This window comes from Mobula hypostoma, chromosome 27, assembly GCF_963921235.1.
Source record: "Mobula hypostoma chromosome 27, sMobHyp1.1, whole genome shotgun sequence".
NCBI classification, from domain to species: domain Eukaryota; kingdom Metazoa; phylum Chordata; class Chondrichthyes; order Myliobatiformes; family Myliobatidae; genus Mobula; species Mobula hypostoma.
Window position 1 is genome coordinate 36,556,233 of NC_086123.1, and position 20,326 is coordinate 36,576,558.

General features: G+C 46.4%; 1 protein-coding gene across 1 annotated transcript in view; it reads right to left on the minus strand.

Annotated features, from left to right (window-relative positions):
- LOC134338407 (ubiquitin carboxyl-terminal hydrolase 30-like) overlaps positions 1 to 18,067 on the minus strand; it is a 39,237-nt gene extending 21,170 nt beyond the window's left edge. Inside the window, exons 1-5 of the mRNA XM_063034209.1 lie at positions 17,822 to 18,067; positions 16,179 to 16,288; positions 11,280 to 11,462; positions 8,923 to 9,026; positions 628 to 726 (exon numbers count right to left, since the gene is read on the minus strand). Of these exons, the coding sequence (XP_062890279.1) occupies positions 628 to 726; positions 8,923 to 9,026; positions 11,280 to 11,462; positions 16,179 to 16,288; positions 17,822 to 18,036 (711 nt within the window). The 5' untranslated portion in view covers positions 18,037 to 18,067. The remainder of the gene's footprint in view (positions 1 to 627; positions 727 to 8,922; positions 9,027 to 11,279; positions 11,463 to 16,178; positions 16,289 to 17,821) is intronic.
- Between the last annotated feature and the right edge of the window lie 2,259 nt (positions 18,068 to 20,326).

Sequence of the window (20,326 nt, forward strand, 5' to 3'; positions counted from 1 at the left end):
TATTGTGTGCATATGATCTACGCTGTAGGAGCTCACCATCCTAAGATGATCTATGGTGTGTTTTCTTTACTACAACAAAGACACCTCAAAAACATATCTTAGATGTGGAAAATGACGTGAAAGATGTGCAGAATGCAGAAGTAAATGCAAGAATTCCTCTCGTCCAGTCTTGAGTTCAATGGGATCAGGAAAATTTCAATGCAGTGTTAATACTCACTTTAATTGTGTGACGGGGAAAAGTCACCCTCCTTACTTTAGCTTGAGCCCACTGATGTAAAACATGTCAGTCAGATTCCCAGCTGTTTGTCACATGTACGTCGACACATACAGTGAAATGCGTTAACATCCGACACAACCCAACCATGTGATGGGGCAGTCTGCAAGTGTCGCCTCATATTCCAGCGCCAGCACTGCTTGTCACGCAATTGTAACTTATTTCCAATTCTCTCTGTGGAAAATTGTTGCAGTAATCCTGAAATGTGAGAAGAGAATGCTCAGGATATTTAGTTCTGGACAAACTTTTGTTTTAAACACACCAGAAGGTAATCATCCTTCTCTTGCAGGGAAGATCAAGAGACCTCAAGACCCTGATCATGTTCACAACTGTTGGGACACAATCTGCTTTACCTCCAGAGACTGAATGTCGAATAAATGTGCAACTCGAGAATGGCGGTCTTGTTCATCCTCCAGAGCAGAGGTCAGGACGTGAAACAGTTCGTGAGCGTCCTGAAAACAGAAGAATAGTGTCAGCTAGCAGGAAAGCACTCAGACCAAGAACAACACACAATATAAACCAAAACCTTATGCTGTGAGACAAGGAACACTATGGCAAGATTGAACAAGTTTGATTTTATATCATATTACTGTTTAAGGGCAGGTGTACAGCACAGGAGCTGATATCAGCAATAGAAACTCAGCAGGCTACTGATTAACTCAGAGTCCTTAAGACATAGGAGCAGAATTGGGCCATTCAGTCCATCAAGTATGTTCTGCCAATTAGGCCATCATGGCTGATTTATTATCCCCCTAACCCCATTCTCCTGTCTTCATCCCATAACCTTTGACGCCCCTGGTAATCAAGAATCAAATGACCTCCACTTTAAATATACCCAATGACTTGGTCTGTACAGCCGAATGTGGCAATGAATTCCACTGATTCACCACCCTCTGGCTAAAGAAATTCCTCCCCATCTCTAAATGGACATGCTTACATTCCAACGCTGTGCCGTCTGGTCTTCGAAATCCAATCTGAACAGAGCTCTAAGGGAGCTCCCCCACCGTAGGAAACATTCTCTCCACGTCCACTCTACCTAGGTCTTTCAATATTTGATAGGTTTCAATGAGATCCCCCCTCATTCTCCTAAAGTCCTGTGCCTACAGGCCCAGAGCCATCAAACACTCTTAATACATTAACTCTTTCATTCCCAGGATCATCCTTGTGAACCTCCTCTGGACCCTCTCCAATGTCAGCAGATCCATTCTTAGATAAGAGGCCCAAAAGTGCTGACAATACTCCAAGTGTGATCTGACTAGAGTGTTATAAAGCCTCAGCTTCTACTGTGAAGTAATAATCAGATGAATTCTTCAATGTTTGCACATTGCAGCCAATTCACTTGACAACAGGCCAATTAGCTTAACTGTAGTGGGCAGAAAATTATTTCTGAGGAACAGTTTAAACCTTGATTTAGAAAGATTCAATCACAGCATGGATTAATGGGAGGTCATATTGGAGATTGATAAAGGCAGTAGGTTGATGTAGTTTTAATGGATTTTACCATGAACTTTTGACAAGTTCCCATATGGGTCACTGATCAATAATATAAAAGCAGTTGGGATTCATGAAAGGGAAGTGGATCTATAATTGGCTCAGTGGCAGGAAAGAGGAGGCTGTTTGATGGGAGTTTTTTTAGACTGGAAAGTTCTTACCTGTGGGGTATCATATTTGGCTCCATATTTGACTTCTTGCACAATATGTTAATCTGCTAATTTTGAAAGTTGTGGTGCGGTGAAGAAGATGGAATGGTACAGAAGTGTGGTTGACAGTGAGTGGAAGAGGGAAAGACTGCTGGAAGATAAAGGTGTTCTCAGCTGAGCAGAAGCACTGCAAATGGAATTCATTCCCAAGAAGTGTGAGGGAGATGTGACAAACCAAGACGACGTATAGTTAATGGGAGGATACTAAGAGGTGTTCAGGTAGCAGAACAGTTCAATTAAACATGGCAGATGAGATGCTCTCTTTTACTATCTAAGCACAGAAGATAAGAGCAGAGAAGTGATATAACGGCAAGGAGTAATGTCAGACCACAGCTTGAATACTGTATGTATTTCCTGTCACCACGTTGCAGGAGGGTGTGGCTGCAGTGGAGAGAGTTCAAGGGAGAGTTACATTCATGGAGTTCTATAGCACAGAATCAGCCTCCTTCGATCAACTGACCAAGATCTCCATCCACACTAATACTGTTTGCTTTCATTTGGTCCGTACACTGAACCGCTAAACCTTTCCAGTTCTATGTCTGTGTCAAAACATCTTTTGCAAATTGTGTAATTGTACTAGGCACTACCACTCACTCTGACTGCTCATTTTGTACTCATCACCCTCTGCACTTAAAAACTTGCCCCTCAGTTCCCCTTTAAATCTTCAGCAACACACACAAAACGCTGGAGGAACTCAGCAAGTCAAGGCAGTGTAACGCTCAGTTATATTGGCTCGTATATGTCTAGGGGAAATCCCACCCAGCACCTGCCTCAACGCTTCCTACAGAGTCGGTTGCCGCCCGAATCAATCCCAAACATCAATCAGCCAGCCAGCACACCCAGTACGTTTTACCAAGTACACTTTATAGATATTACTAATTCTATGACATTAATATAAATTCGATACAGAAAAGGAAGTAATGAAAAAAAGGCGCCAAGCCTTATCGAAGTCCAAGTTCTTCGTGCACAACCATTGGAGCTCAGTCGATTCCTGACGACCACCTGAATCCTGTCGACTCACGGCTCGGGATCACCCGGAGTGATCGACCGGAGCTTTTCCGCACGTCCGCCGTCCTCCCTGTCTCTCCCCCGACTCCCCGTCTCTCCTCCGTCCTCTCTGTCTCTCCTCCGACTACCCGCCAAAACTCCGTCCACTGTCCTCCCCGTCTCTCCTCCGACTCCCCGCCAAAAACCCCATCTCTCCTCCAACTCCCCACCGTCCTCCCCCGACTCTCTGTCTCTCCTCCGACTCCCCGCCAAAAACCCCGTCTCTCCTCTGACTCCCCGTCTCTCCACTGTCCTCCCCGTCTCTCCATCGTCCTCCCCGTCTCTCCTCCGACTCCCCGTCTCTCCTCCGTCCTCCCCGTCTCTCCTCCGACTCCCCCCAAAAACACCGTCCACTGTCCTCCCCGTCTCTCCTCCGACTCCCCTTCTCTCCTCCGTCCTCCCCGTCTCTCCACCGTCCTCCCCGTCTCTCCTCTGACTCCCCCCAAAAACCCCATCCACTGTCCTCCCCGTCTCTCCTCCGACTCCCCACCTCTCCGCCGTCCTCCCCGTCTCTCCTCCGACTCCCCTTCTCTCCTCCGTCCTCCCCGTCTCTCTGCCGTCCTCCCCGTCTCTCCGCCGTCCTCCCCGTCTCTCCGCCGTCCTCCCCGTCTCTCCGCCGTCCTCCCCGTCTCTCCGCCGTCCTCCCCGTCTCTCCACCATCCTCCCCGTCTCTCCTCTGACTCCCCCCAAAAACCCCGTCCACTGTCCTCCCCATCTCTCCTCCGACTCCCCGTCTCTCCGCCGTCCTCCCCGTCTCTCCTCCGACTCCCCGTCTCTTCTCGGTCCTTCCCGTCTCTCCACCGTCCTCGTCTCTCCTCCGACTCCCCGCCAAAACCCCGTCCACCATCCTCCCAGTCTCTCCTCCGACTCCCCGCCAAAAACCCCGTCTCTCCTCCCACTCCCCGCCAAAACCCCGTCCCCAGTCATGTGATACAGTATTACCATCCGCAAAAAACGATACATGACCACCCATTGGCTAATAGCACCCTGCTATCTGTAGTAACCCAAGCAACTGTCTAGCTGGAGACATTCTCAGCACTTAACATAACAACGAAGCATTCCCCAGTATAACATAGCAAAGAAGCCATTTTAAATTTAATATAAAAAAAAGACCCCATACAGCAGCATCTATGGAGGGGAATAGACAGCTAATGGTTTGGGCTAAGTCCTAATGAAATGTCCAGGCCCAAAATGTCAACTGTTTTTCCCCTCCATGGATGCTGCCGGACTTGCTGAGTTCCTCCAACACTTTGTGTGTGTTGCTCAAGATTTCCAACATCTACAGAACGTTGTGTTCCCCTTTAAATCTCTCCCCTCTCACTTTAAAGATATGCCCTCTAGGTTTAGACTCCCTTACCCTGCCTAAAGGATTAACTACTTACTCTAGATTGTATAAACCTCTGTCCCGTCACATCTCAGCTTCCTTCCCTCCAGGCAAAACAGCCCCAAGCTATCCAATCTTATAACTCAAGTCTCCATCCCGAGCAACATCCGTGGATCTCTGCTGCTACCCTCTAGCTTAATTACATCTTTTCCACAGGCTATCAATCAGAACTGCACACAGCACTCCAAGTGCAGTTTAACCAACTGTAACATGACCTCCCTACATGTATATCCAAAGCCAACCCATGAAAACAAGCATTCCATGCATGTTCTTCACCACTCTGTCTACCTGTGTCACCACTTTCAGGAAACTCTGTACTTGCACTCCAAGGACTTGCTGTTCAGTGACATTTGCTGGGGCCTGCCAATATGTCCTGGCTTGGTTCAATTTTCCAAATTATAACACTCCGCACCAAGTTAAATTCCAGGAGATGTTGCTGGGACTGGAAAATGCTGGCTGTGAGAAGACACTGATAGACTAGAATCGTCTTCAATGGAACAGAGGAGCTGAGGGGAGAATTAATTGAGGTGTATAAATTACATGGGTCACAGTACATTGACCAAATACAAACTGTCTATTTCCCCTACCAGATTGGTCAGAAAACAAGGCCACAGATTCAAAAGTAGAATAATTGGAGTGGAAGTGAGTATGGGGTGGGGGGGGGGGGGTTCTGTAAGGATGAGGTAGAGTCAGAAATCTTTGCTATGTTTAAACTGTACCTCAAGAGCTAGGATCAACCCAGTGGTGAGTGGTGAAAAGTGGGACTAGGCTGGGAGCAACACACACAAAATGTCGGAGGAACTCAGCAAGTCAGGGGAATAAACAGTTGACATTTCAGGTCCGAGATCCTTCATTAGGACTTCACCCCTTCTCTCCCCAACTTCTTATTATGACTTGTGTCCCCATCTCTTCAAAGGGGTATCAGCCCAAAACCTCAACTGTTTACTTGCCTCCATAGGTGCTGCCTGACTTGCTGAGTTCCTCCAGCGTTTTGTGTGTATGGCTCAAGATTTACAAGCATCTGCACAATCCTGTGTTTAGGATGACGCTGGGAACCACTTTCTTGACCAATACAGAGGTGATGGGCTGAATGGAGGGGGCACTCCTACAGATACGACACACTAGGAGATCAGCTATACTGGATTGGGTGTTTCTGGAGGTGATTAGGAAGCTTCAGGTAAAAAACCCCTTAGGAGACAGTGATCACAATACGACTGAGTTCAGCTTAAAATCTGATAGGGCAAAAGTCTGACATAGCAGTACTTCAGTGGACTAAAGGAAATTACAGTGGAATGAGAGAGCAGTTGGCCGAAGTAAATTGGAAAGAGATGCTGGCAGAGGTGACAGCAGAGCAGAAATGGTATGAGTTTCTGGGAAAAATGAGGAAGTTGCAGGAAAAGATGTATTCCATAAACGAAGAAAGACTCAAAAGGGAAAATAGTACAACCGTGGCTGACAAAGGAAGTCAAAGCTAATGTAAAAGTAAAAGAGATTGCAAGCTAGCAAACAATATCAAAGTGGATAGTAAAAGCTTTTACAAGGATGTAAAAAAATAAAAGAGAGATGAGAGTGGATATAGGACAGCTAGAGAATGAGACCAGAGAAAAAATAGCAGGGGTAAAGAGATGGCAGATAAACTAAATGAGTATTTTGCATCAATCTTTACTGTGGAAGATACAAGCAGTGTGCCAGATGTTGAAAGGTGTGAGGGAAGAGAGTGAGTGCAGTCACTATTACAAGGAAGAAGGTGCTCAAAAAGCTGAAAGATCTAAAGGTACATAAGTCACCCGGACCAGATAAACTGCACCCTAGGGTTCTGAAAGAGGTAGTGATAGAGATTGTGGAGGCATTAGTAATGATCTTCCAAAAATCATTGGACTCTGGCATGGTTAAGGATGAAGTTATGGAGTACTTTTTTTTAGATTAGATTACGAAGACACACAGTCCTCTTTTATTGTCATTTAGTAATGCATGCATTAAGAAATGATACAATATTTCCTCCGGTGTGGTATCACAAAACACAGGACAGACCAGGCTTGGTGACATAGGACAAGACAGGACAAAGTCAGCATGGTTTCCTTAAGGGAAAATCTTGCCTGATGAACCTGTTGGAATTCTTTGAGGAGATTACAAGTAGGATAAATAAAGAGGATGCAGTGGATGTTGTATATCTGGATTTTCAGAAGGCCTTTGACAAGGTGCCACACGAGGTTGCTTACCAAGTTAAGAGCCCATGGTATTACAGGAAAGTTACTAGCATGGTTAGAGCATTGGCTGATTGGTAGGAGGCAGTGAGTGGGAATAAAAGGATCCTTTTTTGTTTGGCTGCCAGTGACGAGTGGTGTTCTGCCGGGGTCTGTGTTGGGACCGCTTCTTTTTATGCTGTATATCAATGGTTTAAGATCATGGAATAGATGGCTTTGTTGCCAAGTTTGCAGATGATACGAAGATTGGTAGAGGGGCAGGTAGTGTTGAGGAAACAGAAGGACTTAAGACAGATTAGGAGAATGGGTAAAAAAGTGGCAAATGAATACAATGTTGGAAAATGCAAAGTCATGCACTTTGGTAGTAGAAATAAATACGTAGACTATTTTCTAAATGGGGAAAAAATCCAAAAGGTCTTTTTCAAGAGGTCTAGAACAGCAGTCCCCAACCACCGGGCCGCAAAGCATACGCTACCGGGCCGTGAGGAAACGATATGATTTGGTGATATGAGTCAGCTGCACCTTTCCTCGTTCCCTGTCATGCACTGTTGAGCTTGAATGCATGTGAGGTCATTACGCACGCATCATCCATGTCAGCGCGGGAAGGAGATCAACTCCTCGAGCTTGCAAATGATGGCGGGCTGAAAAGTATATTTGACATAACATCTCTGCTGGCATTCCAGATCAAAGTCAAGTCTAAATATCCTGAGATAGCCACGAAAGCACTGAAAACGTTGCTTTCAACATATTTCTGTGAAGCGGAGTTTTTTGCAATGAATGCAACGAAAACTAAATTGTAGAATAGACTGGACATAAGGAACCCCCTTTGAGTATCGCTGTCTCCCCTCACCCCTTGATGGCACCGTCTTGTTTCAGGGAAACAAGCCCAGGGCTCCCACTGATTCAGCGATATTGGTATGTTGCAATGATTTTATATGTTCATATGGGGAAAATATGTGCTGTGTGTTTAATGTCCAAACGTTACTTAAAATGTTATGATGCTATTGATTTACTTATATAACCATATAACAATTACAGCACGGAAACAGGCCATCTCGGCCCTTCTAGTCCATGCCGCACGGTACTCTCACCTAGTCCCGCCGACCTGCACTCAGCCCATAACCCTCCATTCCTTTCCTATCCATATACCTATCCAATTTTTCTTTAAATGATAATATCGAACCTGCCTCTACCACTTCTACTGGAAGTTCATTCAACACTTACTTCAAGCTCCACTGATAATTGACTTATCACTGTATTCATGCGAGGAAAATATGCGTTGTGTGTTTAATATTAAATTCGTGAGATAAACCCTTCTGGAAACGAAACGGAGTGTATTAGCCACTTATCACCTATATTCCGGTCGTGATTAACACCACCCCCTCCCCCCCGAACAGAATCGCCAAAACGATTTGCAAGGAAAATAATCGGGAGGCGCATGCATGCGCACTGGTGCCCGGGCAAGGCTTCATGGTCACTGTAGTCTTTCTCTGGGTGAACACAACGCATTTGACCGCTACTCTTGTCCGTTGGCAACCCTACCCCCCCCTCACCCCCCGGGTCGGCTGGTCCGCAAGAATATTGTCAATATTAAACCGGTCCACAGTGCAAAAAAGATTGGGGACCCCTGGTCTAGAACATAGGAGCAGGGATGTGATGTGGAGACTTTATAAGGCACTAGTGAGGCCTCACCTTGAACACTGTGAACAGTTTGGGCTCCTCACCTAAGAAAAGATGTGCTGGCATTTGAAAGGGTTTAGAGGAGGTTCACAAGGATGATTCCAGGAATGAAAGCGTTATCGGTCAAGGAATGCTTGAATGCTCTGGGTCTGCACTCACTGGAGTTTAGAAGGATGGGAGGGGGTGGGAATCTCATTGAAAACTTTCAAATGTTGAAAGGCCAAGACAGAGTAGATGAGGAAAGGATGACTCCCATGGTGGGGGAGTCCAGAGCAAGAGGGCACAGCCTCAGGATAGAGGGGCATCCGTTTAAAATAGAGTTGTAAAGAAATTTCTTTAGCCCAAGGGTGGTGAATTTGTAGAAATTGTTACCTCAGGCAGCTGTGGAGGCCAGGTCGTTGTGTGTATTTAAGGCAGAGCTTGACAGGTTCTTGATTGGACATGGCAACAAAGATAATGGGGAGAAGGCGGGGAGTGGGGCTGAGGAAGGGAAAAAAGGATCAGCCATGATTGAATGGCAGAGCAGAGTCGATGGGCCAAATGACCTAATTCTGCTCCTGTGCCTTATACCCCTGCACCCCTAAGGTTAAACACACTGAATACCCTCGCAACTCCTATATTCTTGGTATTTACCTGCTCTTCAAACAAAGACATCTGCCACTTGTACATCCGTAAGACTTCCAGGAGATTTCCTGCATCCACCACGTCCTCTGAGGAATCTTCAGCGTTGGAGAGCACTGCCACAGAGGAGACAATGAAGCTTGCAACTTGCAGCCTTCCACCCACCTCCACTTCTTTGCTACCATAAGTGAGAAAAGTTTGGGCATTGAAAGGGTCAACTGCAGCTCAACCAGATTGTGCAAAACTATCAGTGAGGAATTCGACAAAACGCTGTATTCTTGATCGTTTCAGAACCAGGCAGGTCGAATCTGCTATGCTTTTAAAAAGAGTAACTTGGTCACTATCTTAGTGTGCACAGATAATGAACTTCTATCTTTATACAAAACGTTTCTGACCAGGATATTTTTCCTGCTGCCTTAATGTACCAAAGGAATACTGTCTCCCATTGGAGTGTTTCAATGTATGAGAGAAGGAAGGAAAATTGGGAAATAAATAAGAACTGCTGTGGTTAATAAACAGAAGGAATTAAAGCAGGTTTTGAATGCAAGGTAAAGAAATCCTTGTTCACTGCATCATTCTGCTGTGCCTATGCAGTTCTTTGAAAGAGTTCCAATTAATCCCACATCCATACAAATTATTTCCTTTTGCATATTTATCCAATTCAGATCGAAAACATTTCAGCAACCTTTTGAGCAGTTTAGTCCATTGCATAACATGCTGCTTCATTAAACAAATGAGTGTCCCTCACCTGGTTCAAGACTATTCAACCCAAAGTGCTGAGAGAGAGAGAGAAAACAGGGAACACTGCAACCAACCATGACATGGAACTGCACGTCCACACTCAGGATTTCTTACAGCGAGTGTCAACTTTAATCATTCCAAACACAGATAATAAATGAGAAGCAGCAAATGTTCTCCAAATGGTTAGTTTTTAAAGAGAATACAAAAATGAAGAGCTATGTGGGAGGGAAGGCACATACTGATCTTACAGTAGGTTAAAAGGGAAGCACAGTAGCATAGTGGTTAGCACAACACTTTACAGTACCGGTGACCCGGGTTAACTCCTGATGCGTTGCAAGGAGTTTGTACGTTCTCCCCGTGACCGCGTGGGTTTCATCCAGGTGCTCCAGTTTTCTCCCACAGCAAAGACATACTGGTTGGTAGGTTAACTGGTCATTGCTAATTGTCCTGTGATTAGGAGAGGGTTAAATTGGACGATTGTTGGGCTGCACAGCTCGAAGGGCCGGAAAGGCCTATTCCGCGCTGTATCTCAATAAATAAACAAAATATTGTGACCCAAAGGGCCTGTAGTGTGCTGTGTTGTTCTATGCTTTTTAACTAAGCCCATGTATGTCAAGAGCACTTCTGAATATCCACCTCCCGGTTAATTTGGTGTCTGTGATATGAGACAGAGAATGGCAATGGGTGTGATCAAGTCAGAAAGTAAATGTCCACTGAAGCCACTGGGTTGCCAGTGAAGTGTTAAACAAGAAGTGATCATCACCACTGTCTGCTAAGCTTGCGCAAGCTCTGAGACTGACACCAAAATGTTTTTAAAAAATGGAAAAATAATGGAAATCTAAAATTTAAAAAGTAACATTTAGTGCTCTCTTTTTGCACTACTTATTTTTTATATTTCTGATTGTAGTGTACGGTATTTTTTATAGTTTGCATTGCACTGCACCAACAAATTTCATGACCTACATCAATGACAATAAACTTGATTCTGATTCTGAGGATATATGACTTTAAGATTAATTGCTGACAATCTGATCCCTGATTACTATCAAGTCAGAATGGTATTAGATTAATGTTCAAGCAGATAAAGGAGGAAATCTAGAGAGATTAAAATTTAATTACAGATCATTAGTACAACACAACACACAGATGAATGGGAAGCAACAAGAAGTTATATTACCATGACAACATTAAAAAGCAGACTTTCCCACTGCTGACTGTGCACCACCTCACACCTATCTCCCAAGAAAAGACCCATTTTCATTTAATTAATTAATTTATTTTCATTAGCAATACAGAGCGGAGTCAGTCCTTCCAGCTCGTCAAGCCACACCACCACAGCAAACCCAATTAACCCTAACCTAACCAAGGGACAATTTATAATGACCAATTGACCTACCTGGTACATCTTCGGACCGTAAGAGGAAACTGCAGGACCCAGAGTAAACCCACTCATTCCACGGGGAGGACGTACAGAGACCCCTCACAGAACGGCGCCAGAACTGAATGCTGAACTCCGTAACGCCCGGGGATGTAACAGCGTTGTGCTAACTGCTACACTACCGTGCAGCACATCTTAGGCCTTCAGAAGACAATGTAAAACTTCACCGTTCCCCAGCCCCAGGTCTCACCTCGGAGTAAGCGGAGAAGTGTGATAGACAGATACGGACACTGCTCTTCCTCTGATGTGTCCAAACTGTAATGCGCCGTGAAGTCACCGAGCCAGCGAATGAACGACGGACAAGCAGCCAGGCCCTGTAGCAGGGAGTTCATAAAGCAGGTGTTTCCGAGGTTCAAGAGACCAGGAACGAGTCCTAGGGAACAACAACATTGAATGAATAGACTGCAGCAAACTTGTTAGAATGCTTTTCTGCTAATCATAGCAAACTGGTTTGGCTATATACCATTGAAACTTGGGTGTCACATACATAATATTTAAGTCAGTACTTCTATTTAGCTGCACACACAAAATTCTCGAGGAACTCAACAAGTCAAGCAGCATCTATGGAGAGAAATGTAGTCAATATCTCACCTGGTCTTACCTACTACTTACAACTTCCCTCTCTCCCACCTTTTCAGTCAGGCTTCTGACCCCTTCCTTTCCAGTCCTGATGAAGGGTCTCGGCCCGAAACGTCGTCTGTTCATACTGCTGACAAGCTGAGTTCCTCCAGCAATTTGTGTGTGTTGCTCAAGACTTCCAGCACCTGCAGAATTTCTAGTGCCTATTCTACTGAGTTGCATGCATTTTGTGCTAACCAATCTATTTCTGATGTATGTTCATGGAAGAGCCAAAAGTATAATGAACCATCCTTTCCAAATTTCAGGCTCAAAAGCAGGTGTCAGTGGAACTGAGCTGTCTGGACCAGGAGCTGTATTACCTGGGCTCAGAGGCGAAGCAATACACGAGTTGTATTACCTGGGCTGAGGGGCAATACTCTGCCCCAAAGGCCACAGCTCAGACAACGCTGAAGATAAAGGAGACTGAATCTGCTGGAGGAGTTCAATAGGTCAGGCCACAGCTGCTGTAACACCATCATCTTAAGCGGAGTTAGATTCATTGTATAAAACACCATAGAGAGACAATTCAGTCCAATGTGCTTGTGCTAATGAACTGGCTCTCAAATAAGTCCTACGTGCCCATTCGCTTTCATGGACAGGCAGGATTTTCCCCTTTGTGTATTCTATTGCCTTCAGGAAGCTACTCTTGAAACTGCTTCCACTGACACTTCAGATTACAACTGCTCTCTGGCTAGAAAATAATTTATTTTCCCAAATCCCTTAAACAAGCACAAACTTCATTTGTTGTGTTTTTCTCCAGAATCCACCTTTAACTTTGCTTTTAGGAGGGGGCAGAATTATGGTCATTGGAGGCAAGTATAGGAGGGATGTCAGAGGTAAATTTTTTTCCTACACAGAGAGTGGTGGGTGCAGATACATTAGTGACATTTGAGTGAGACAGAACCTGATGCTTGGACAACGATTTGAGCCCTGGGTCGAATCGGAAAGGTTGGGTACAGGCCAAATCGAGGTGGCAGGGTCCAGGCCCCGGAGAGTATCAAGCGACACAACCTGCTGCTTGGACGATGATTTCAACGTTGGGCCAGATCAAAAAGCCGGTTCAGCTCACTCCTCTGCAATGTTTACTCGGCTCTGTGCTAAACTGGATCCTCTTTCGTGGACTTCAGTTCTGAACTTGCTTTTATTGTTTGCAGAGTTTGTTTTTATTCCCTCTCTCTGCACATCGGGTGTTCGATGGTCGTTTTTTAATGGGTTCTTTTGGGTTTCTTTGTCTTGTAGCTGCCTGTTAGGAGATGAATCTCAATGTTGTGTATTGTATGCAACAGACATAACAGTTGCTGGTGAACGCAGCAGCCCAAGCAGCATCTCTAGGAAGAGGTACCGTCGACGTTTCGGGCCGAGACCCTTCGTCTGGACTAACTGAAAGAAGAGCTAGTAAGAGATTTGAAAGTGGGAGGGGGAGGGGGAGATCCAAAATGATAGGAGAAGACAGGAGGGGGAGGGATGGAGCCAAGAGCTGGACAGATGATTGGCAAAAGGGATATGAGAGGTTCATGGGACAGGAGGCCTAGGGAGAAAGAAAGGGGGAGGGGCGAAGCCCAGGGGTATAGTGAGAGGGACAGAGGGAGAAAAAGGAGAGGGGAAAAAAAAAATTTATATATATAAATAAATAACGGTTGGGGTACCAGGGGGAGGTGGGGCTTTAGCGGAAGTTAGAGAAGTCGATGTTCATGCCATCAGGTTGGAGGCTACCCAGACGGAATATAAGGTGTTGTTCTTCCAATCTGAGTGTGGCTTCATCTTGACAGTAGAGGAGGCCGTGGATAGACATGTCAGAATGGGAATGGGATGTGGAATTAAAATGTGTGGCCACTGGGAGATTCTGCTTTCTCTGGCAGACAGAGCGTAGGTGTTCAGTGAAACGGTCTCCCAGTCTGCGCCGGGTCTCGCCAATATATAGAAGGCTGCATCGGGAGCACCGGACGCAGCATATCACCCCAACCGACTCACAGGTCTCTTACTAACTCTTCTTTCAGTTAGTCCTGACGAAGGGTCTCGGCCTGAAACGTCGACTGTACCTCTTCCTAGAGATGCTGCCTGGCCTGCTGCGTTCACCAGTAGTTTTTATGAGTGTTGCTTGAAATTCCAGCGTCTGCAGACTTCCTCGTGTCTGCAGTTGTATATCGTATACATACTTTGATAATAAACGTACTTTGAACATGCATGACAGAAAAATGAAGAGCTGTGTGGGAGGGAAGGATTAGATTGATTTTGGGGTCAGCACAACATTGTGAGTCAAAGGGCCTGGGCTATGCTGTACCGTTTTATGGAACGTTCTATGTTTAAGAATGAGCCCAGTTTACTGATGCAAACTTACTACATCAACTTGTTCTGCTAATACTTCCCTTTAAAACCATGTAAATTGCATTATACGTGATTTTTAAAAGGATTTTGGTGTAAACAAAAGTACCCAATGAAAACTGAGAAGATCAGGCCAAGGAAAAAGAAAGATTTTCAAAGGCAGAGATAAGAAAAAAAACAAACTCCTGAATGTTGGAGGAACTCAGCAAGTGAGGCAGCATCATGGGGAATAAACAGTTGATGTTGTGAGCTAGAAGCCTTCATCAGGACTGGAAAGGAAGGGGGAGAAGACAGAATCAGAAAGTGGGGGGGGGGAAGGGAAGGAGTACAAACTGGCGGATGACAGGTGAGAGGGAAGGTGGGTGGGTGGGGGAGGAGGATGAAGTAAGAAACTGGGAGGTGATAGGTAGAAGAGGTAAGGGACTGAAGACAGAGGAATTTGATAGGAGAGAAGAGTAGACCATAGAAGAAAGGGAAGGAGGAGGGGAACCAGAGGGAGGTGATGGGCAGGTGAGGAGAAGCTGTAAGAGGGGAACCAGAATGGGGAATGGAAAAAGAGAGGAGGAAATTACCAAAAGTTAAACAAATCCATGTTCATGCTATCAGGTTGGAGAATACCTGGGTAGATCATGACTCTCCTGAGGCCATCCCAAAGCATTTTACAACCAAGTAAGTACTTTTGGAGTGTGTTACTATACTGGAGTTGAAAGTGAGATGCCAGAGCCAGCTCCCACAAAATGCAAAGTGATAAGAATCAGTTAGTAAGTTTCTATTGATGAAATATGAGGGATAAATGTAAGTCAGCAGAAGAGGGAGAAGTCACCCTATTATGAATGGTAACATGGGATCTTTCATATTCACACAGAGAGCTAAATTCCCGGTTTGGTTTCTAATCCAAAAGCTTCAGCACAGCCTGCAGTCAGGGTTGATTTGCGAGCTCAAGTTCCTGCACAGATCCCGATGCCAGGTGCATCCACTGACATATAACTTTCCCTTTGCCGTGCAGTTCACAACAGTCAAAAACACTAGAGCTGGAAATGTGAAATAAAAACAGAAGATGCTGGAAACACTCAGCAGCCAGCCAGCACTGGGGGTGAGGGGGTGGAAACCATGTACATTTTATGGCAAAGACTTGACCGGACAAATAGGCCTTAACCTTATGCATTAAATCTGTTTCCCCTTCACAGATGCTGAGTGCTTCCAGCACTAATGTCATTGTAGTTTCGACTTGAGCAATATTACAATGCAGAATGCAGAGAACAGCTTACACTAGCAAAGCAACCTGGGGGGTTGGGGGGGGGGGGGGATCTGCTGCTAGTACAGAGGAATACGGCCAGCCAATTTCACAACAGAGTGAGTGGGCACCATATCAACTAGTGGTCAGAAACAATGTTGCAACAGTTTTAATCTCAGAATTTATGCACTTAAGAATTCTGCAGTGCAAATCTACAGAGTACAGAATGAACCTTATGTAAAATGTGTCAGGGGATGTCACTTAGGCTTGAATACAAAGAAAATAAAGATTACAGTGGAAACACAGGAGACTGCAGATGCTGGAATCTGAAGTTTAAAAAGCAGTCCAGACAGGTGGTCTCGACCCGAGATGTCCACTGTCCATTTCCCTCTACAAACGGAGGGTCTCCACCTGAGATGTTCATTGCCCATTTCCCTCTACAAACGGAGGGTCTCGGCCCGAGATGTCCACTGTCCATTTCCCTCTACAAATGGACGGTCTCCACCTGAGATGTTCATTGCCCATTTCCCTCTACAAACGGAGGGTCTCGACTGTCTACTTCCTTCTACAGAGGGTCTCGGCTGTCCACTTCCCTCTACAAACGGAGGGTCACGACCGTCCACTTCCCTCTACAAATGGAGGGTCTCCACCTGAGATGTTCATTGCCCATTTCCCTCTACAAACGGAGGGTCTCGACTGTCCACTTCCTACTACAAACGGAGGGTCTCGACTGTCCACTTTTCTCTACAAACGGAGCGTCTCCACCCCAGATGTCCACTGTCTGTTTCCTTCTACAGATACTCCTGAGCCACCGGGTTCCTCTGGCAAATTTTCTTTTACTGCCAAGTGTTTGCAGTGAGAAGGGGCTGAATGGAAAGGAGCGAGCTCTGTCTGAAACAACACTTGTGAACGTACCTTTCCTGCGTTTCTTCCTCTCTGTAATCGGCCCCCACAACACGTAGATGCTTGCTGCCAGGGCTGCTGCTATTCCGCCAATGACACCCCAGTTCTTCATTATTCTGCTTCTGTAATCAACAGGTTTAATTTTTATTTGTCAGTGTCAGATTTACTTCTCCTTCCTCATCTCCATGGAGCACCACAATCCCTTCACTGTGAGGATTTGTCAGCGTCAGATTTACTCCCGCTTCCCTTCCCTCTCTCCATGGAGCACCATACTCCTTCACTGTGAGGATTTGTCAGTGTCAGATTTCCTTCCCCTTCCCTATCTCCATGGAGCACCATACTCCCTTCACTAAATTGCTTCAATTTATTCTGTTTTCAGGACTGGGGCAATGCCCCGACCCCAGGGTGGGGGGCGGGGTGGGCACAGCCTGGCGCCCATAAGTGAGTGAACTTCACTCTCCTGTCCCTGCTGACACTGGCTGATGACAGGGAAAATAGGGACAGGAGCAGACCGTTCAGCCCCTCTAATCTGTCCCATCTCTCAAGGTATATCATTTCCAATGACCCATTTTCCTTTCTCTCTCTCTCCACCCCCCCCATACTCTTTGCTATTAATACATCAGCTTCCCTCATAAATGCATTCAGAGATGATGCCTCTATAACCCTGTGCAGCAGTGAATGCCATGGATCACCACACTGTTGCTGAAGAAATTTTGATTAATCTCTGTGTCTAATCTCTTGCCCTGCAATCTGGGACTGTGAGCCCTTGTTCTGCACACCAAAGGAGATACCTTCCCCATGTACAGCTAGTAATGTTGTAAAGTCCAATTAGATCCACTCTCATGGTTGCAAATCCACTCGACCTAATTTCTCCTCACAAAGCAATCACGCAACCTCAGGAATCAGCAGTTTACAGGAGGGCCCTGACTCAAGGATTATCTGACAACCAATGCCGCTGCTGTCTGTAAGGGGTTTGTATGTTCCTTCTGTGATAGCATGTGTTTCTTCCAGGTCCTCCCACATTCCAAAGTTGCAAGGGCATGTTGGTGGGCTGCTCCTGCCATATACTTGGACTGACCCAAACGACACATTACACTTTATGTTTTGACGTACATGTGATAAATAAATCTAATCTTTAATTCCACTAGCTCCACGGCAGCAGAAAGCAGAAAATTCAGCACAGGCTGCAATTTGCCGGTCTGAGGAGATCAGCCTGAGATAATATAAACACTGCAGGAAGTGAAGATCCATGTTAACAACCTCCACAGATAGCCGAACACAAACTCTCAAACACAGTCCATTCACCAACCTCCCACATTTTAGTTTAGAAACGCAATGTGCACAAGTTCAAAACTAAAGCCTGATGTCTGGAGTTTTTCCTTCCATCTTTTTGATGGAATCTCTCTTTCAGTGCAATCCACTTGCTTGTCCAGCTGTCAGCGCTGTCCACTTGACCTCCTGTAACGTAAGCTCTTAAATGAAAACCATTGTTTGAAAGGCACATTTTTAATATTGCCCCCATCCATCCCTCCCCTCCTCATTCACCATCCTACCCCTCACTCACCCATCCCTCTCCTCTCCCCACCGTCCCCAACCTCTGGCCCGGGAGAAAGAACAGCGCCCGGCCCGGGCCCACGCACCTCCGCCCACCTCACCTCACAGTCCCTCCGCCGCGCAGAAACTCTCGCACCAGCCTATCGCCCGCCTCTGACCGAGCGCCAGGCCCAGTCCGCATCACCCCTCCCGCCGGCCGCTGCCCCGAGCCGGTAACCGGGACCCCGGACCCCGGACCCCACCGCCGAGGCCGGAACCAAATACAACGCTCGGCGCCCTTGCCTCCTGCCGAACTGGAAATCGCACGCACCCGCATCGAGGAGCGCCGGGAGCGATAAGAGTTACGCACATGTTTTCGGAGGCCAGCGCGGTCCTCCCAGTGGCCGGGAGGCGCTCGCTTCACCAACGAGGCCGAAGTTGTCTCCAAACTCAAGAAAAGTTGGTACTTGTTTTTAAACCCCCCAAAAAGACAAAACGTCTATACCGTGATTTTCTGTGCTGGGGTTAGTCACTGTGCAGATGTTTCAGGAATTTGACTTGCAAACCTTTCATTATAATGAAGGTTATAATTGTAATTATAATGAAACCTTTTATTGTCTTGAAGAAGAGTCTGGTCCTGAAACAAATTCTCGTCGACTGTATGTTTACTCTTACTCAGATACCTGACTGGCTGAGTTTTTCCAGCATTTTGTGTGTTGCTCTGGATTTCCAGCATCTGCAGACTTTCTCGTGATTATGATGAGGTATTTGGTTTCACATCACCAGCGGAGTAAATCAAGTGCCAATCCTCTCGGCGATGAAAGGCGGTGGGGTACTGGCACAGAGGGGGAGCTGAGACCAGCATAGATCAGCATCGTTATATTGAATGATGGGTCAACTTGAGGGACGAATGGCCTACCCCTCCTGTTCTTTTGGAGTTCATTATCAAAGCCAGTTGTGACAAAGGGTCTCCGATCTGAAAACTAGTTCTGGCTCTTTCTACAGAGGCTCCCTGCCCTGCTGAATATTGCCAGCATTTTCTGTTTTCACTTCAGATTTTCATGATCTGTAGCCTCTGGTGAAGCTCCCAAAGACAGGAAAATGGTTATTCATAAACACAAAATGCTGGAGGAACTCAGCAGGTCAGGAACCTCTATGGAAGTGAATAAACAGTCGATGTTTCAAGCAAAGACCCTTCTTCAGGACTGGAAAGGAAGGGGGAAGATGGCAGAATAAAAAGGTGGGGGGGGGAGGGGAAGGGGGATAGCTAGAAGGTGATGGGTGAAGCCAGGTGGGTGGGAAAGGTAAAGGGATGAATCTGGTAGTTGAACAGAGTGGGCCGTAGGAGAAAGGGAAGGACGAGGGGACCCAGGGGAATGTGATAGACAGGTGAAAAAAAGGTAAGAGGCCAGAGTGCGGAACAGAAGAGGGAATGGGGAGGGAAAAAAGATTACCACAAGCAGAAATCGAATGTTCATACCATCAGGTTGGAGGCTACCCAGAAGGAATATAAGGTGTTGCCTCTCCAACCCAAAGGGGCCTCGTCGTGACGCAGGAGGAGGCAGTGGATCAACATTTTGGAAAAGGAATGGGAATCAGAATGTTTGGTCACAGGCTCTGCTTTTGGTGGATGGAGTGGAGGGGCTCAATGAAGCAGTCCCCCAATTTACAACAGGTCTCATCGATGTAGAGGAGGCCTCAACAGTACTTCCATACTCCTGTATTCTAGTCCTCTTCCGGGCACGGCCATTCAGAATTCTGAGAATAGACCTGTTCAAGCTTACAACCAAGATCTTAAATAAATTAAAATCATAGAACTACCAGAGGCTGGAAATCACCAAACAGTCAACGGTTTGGGCAAAGACGTTTCTTCAGGACTGAGAAGAAAGGGGGAAGATACCAGAATAAAAAGGTGGGGGAGGGGAAAGAAGTTAGCTGGAAGATGATAGGTGAAGCCAGGTGAGTGGGAAGGGTCAAGGGGTGGAGAAGAAAGAATCTGATATGAGAGGAGAGTGGACCACAGGAGAAAGGGAAGGAGGGAAGGAGGAGGGGGCCCAGGAAGACGTGATAGTCAGGTGAGAAGAATTAAAGGGTCAGAGTGGGGAATAGAGGAAGGGGTGGGGGGAGGGGTGATGTTGGTAGTCTGTTCACCGTAAGGAGAAGTCGATATTCACGCCATCAGGTTGGAGGTGATCCAGAAATATGAGCTTTGTCCCTCCACCCTGAGGGTGGGAGGCCATGGACTGACATGTCGAAACAGGAACGGGAATTGGCCTCCTCTGCATTGACACAGCTCTTCCAGGTAAGGAAACCCTGAAACTGTCTGTCCAGTGCTCTCGATGCAGCCACCTCTACATCGGTGAGACCCGTGGTAAATTGGGGGACTGCTTCGTCGAGCACCTCCACACCATCCACCACAGGCGAGTCTTCCCGGTGGCCTAATGATTCCCATTCTCGTTTCCACCTGTCACCTTCTAGTTATCCTCCTCCCCCTCCCCCCACCTTTTTATTCCAGTGTCCTCCCCCTTCCTTCTCAGTCCGGAAGAAGGGTCTCGGCCCGACACATCGTCTGCCTATTCACGCCCATGGATGCTGCCTGGTGTGCTGAGTTCCTCCAGGAAAGTGGT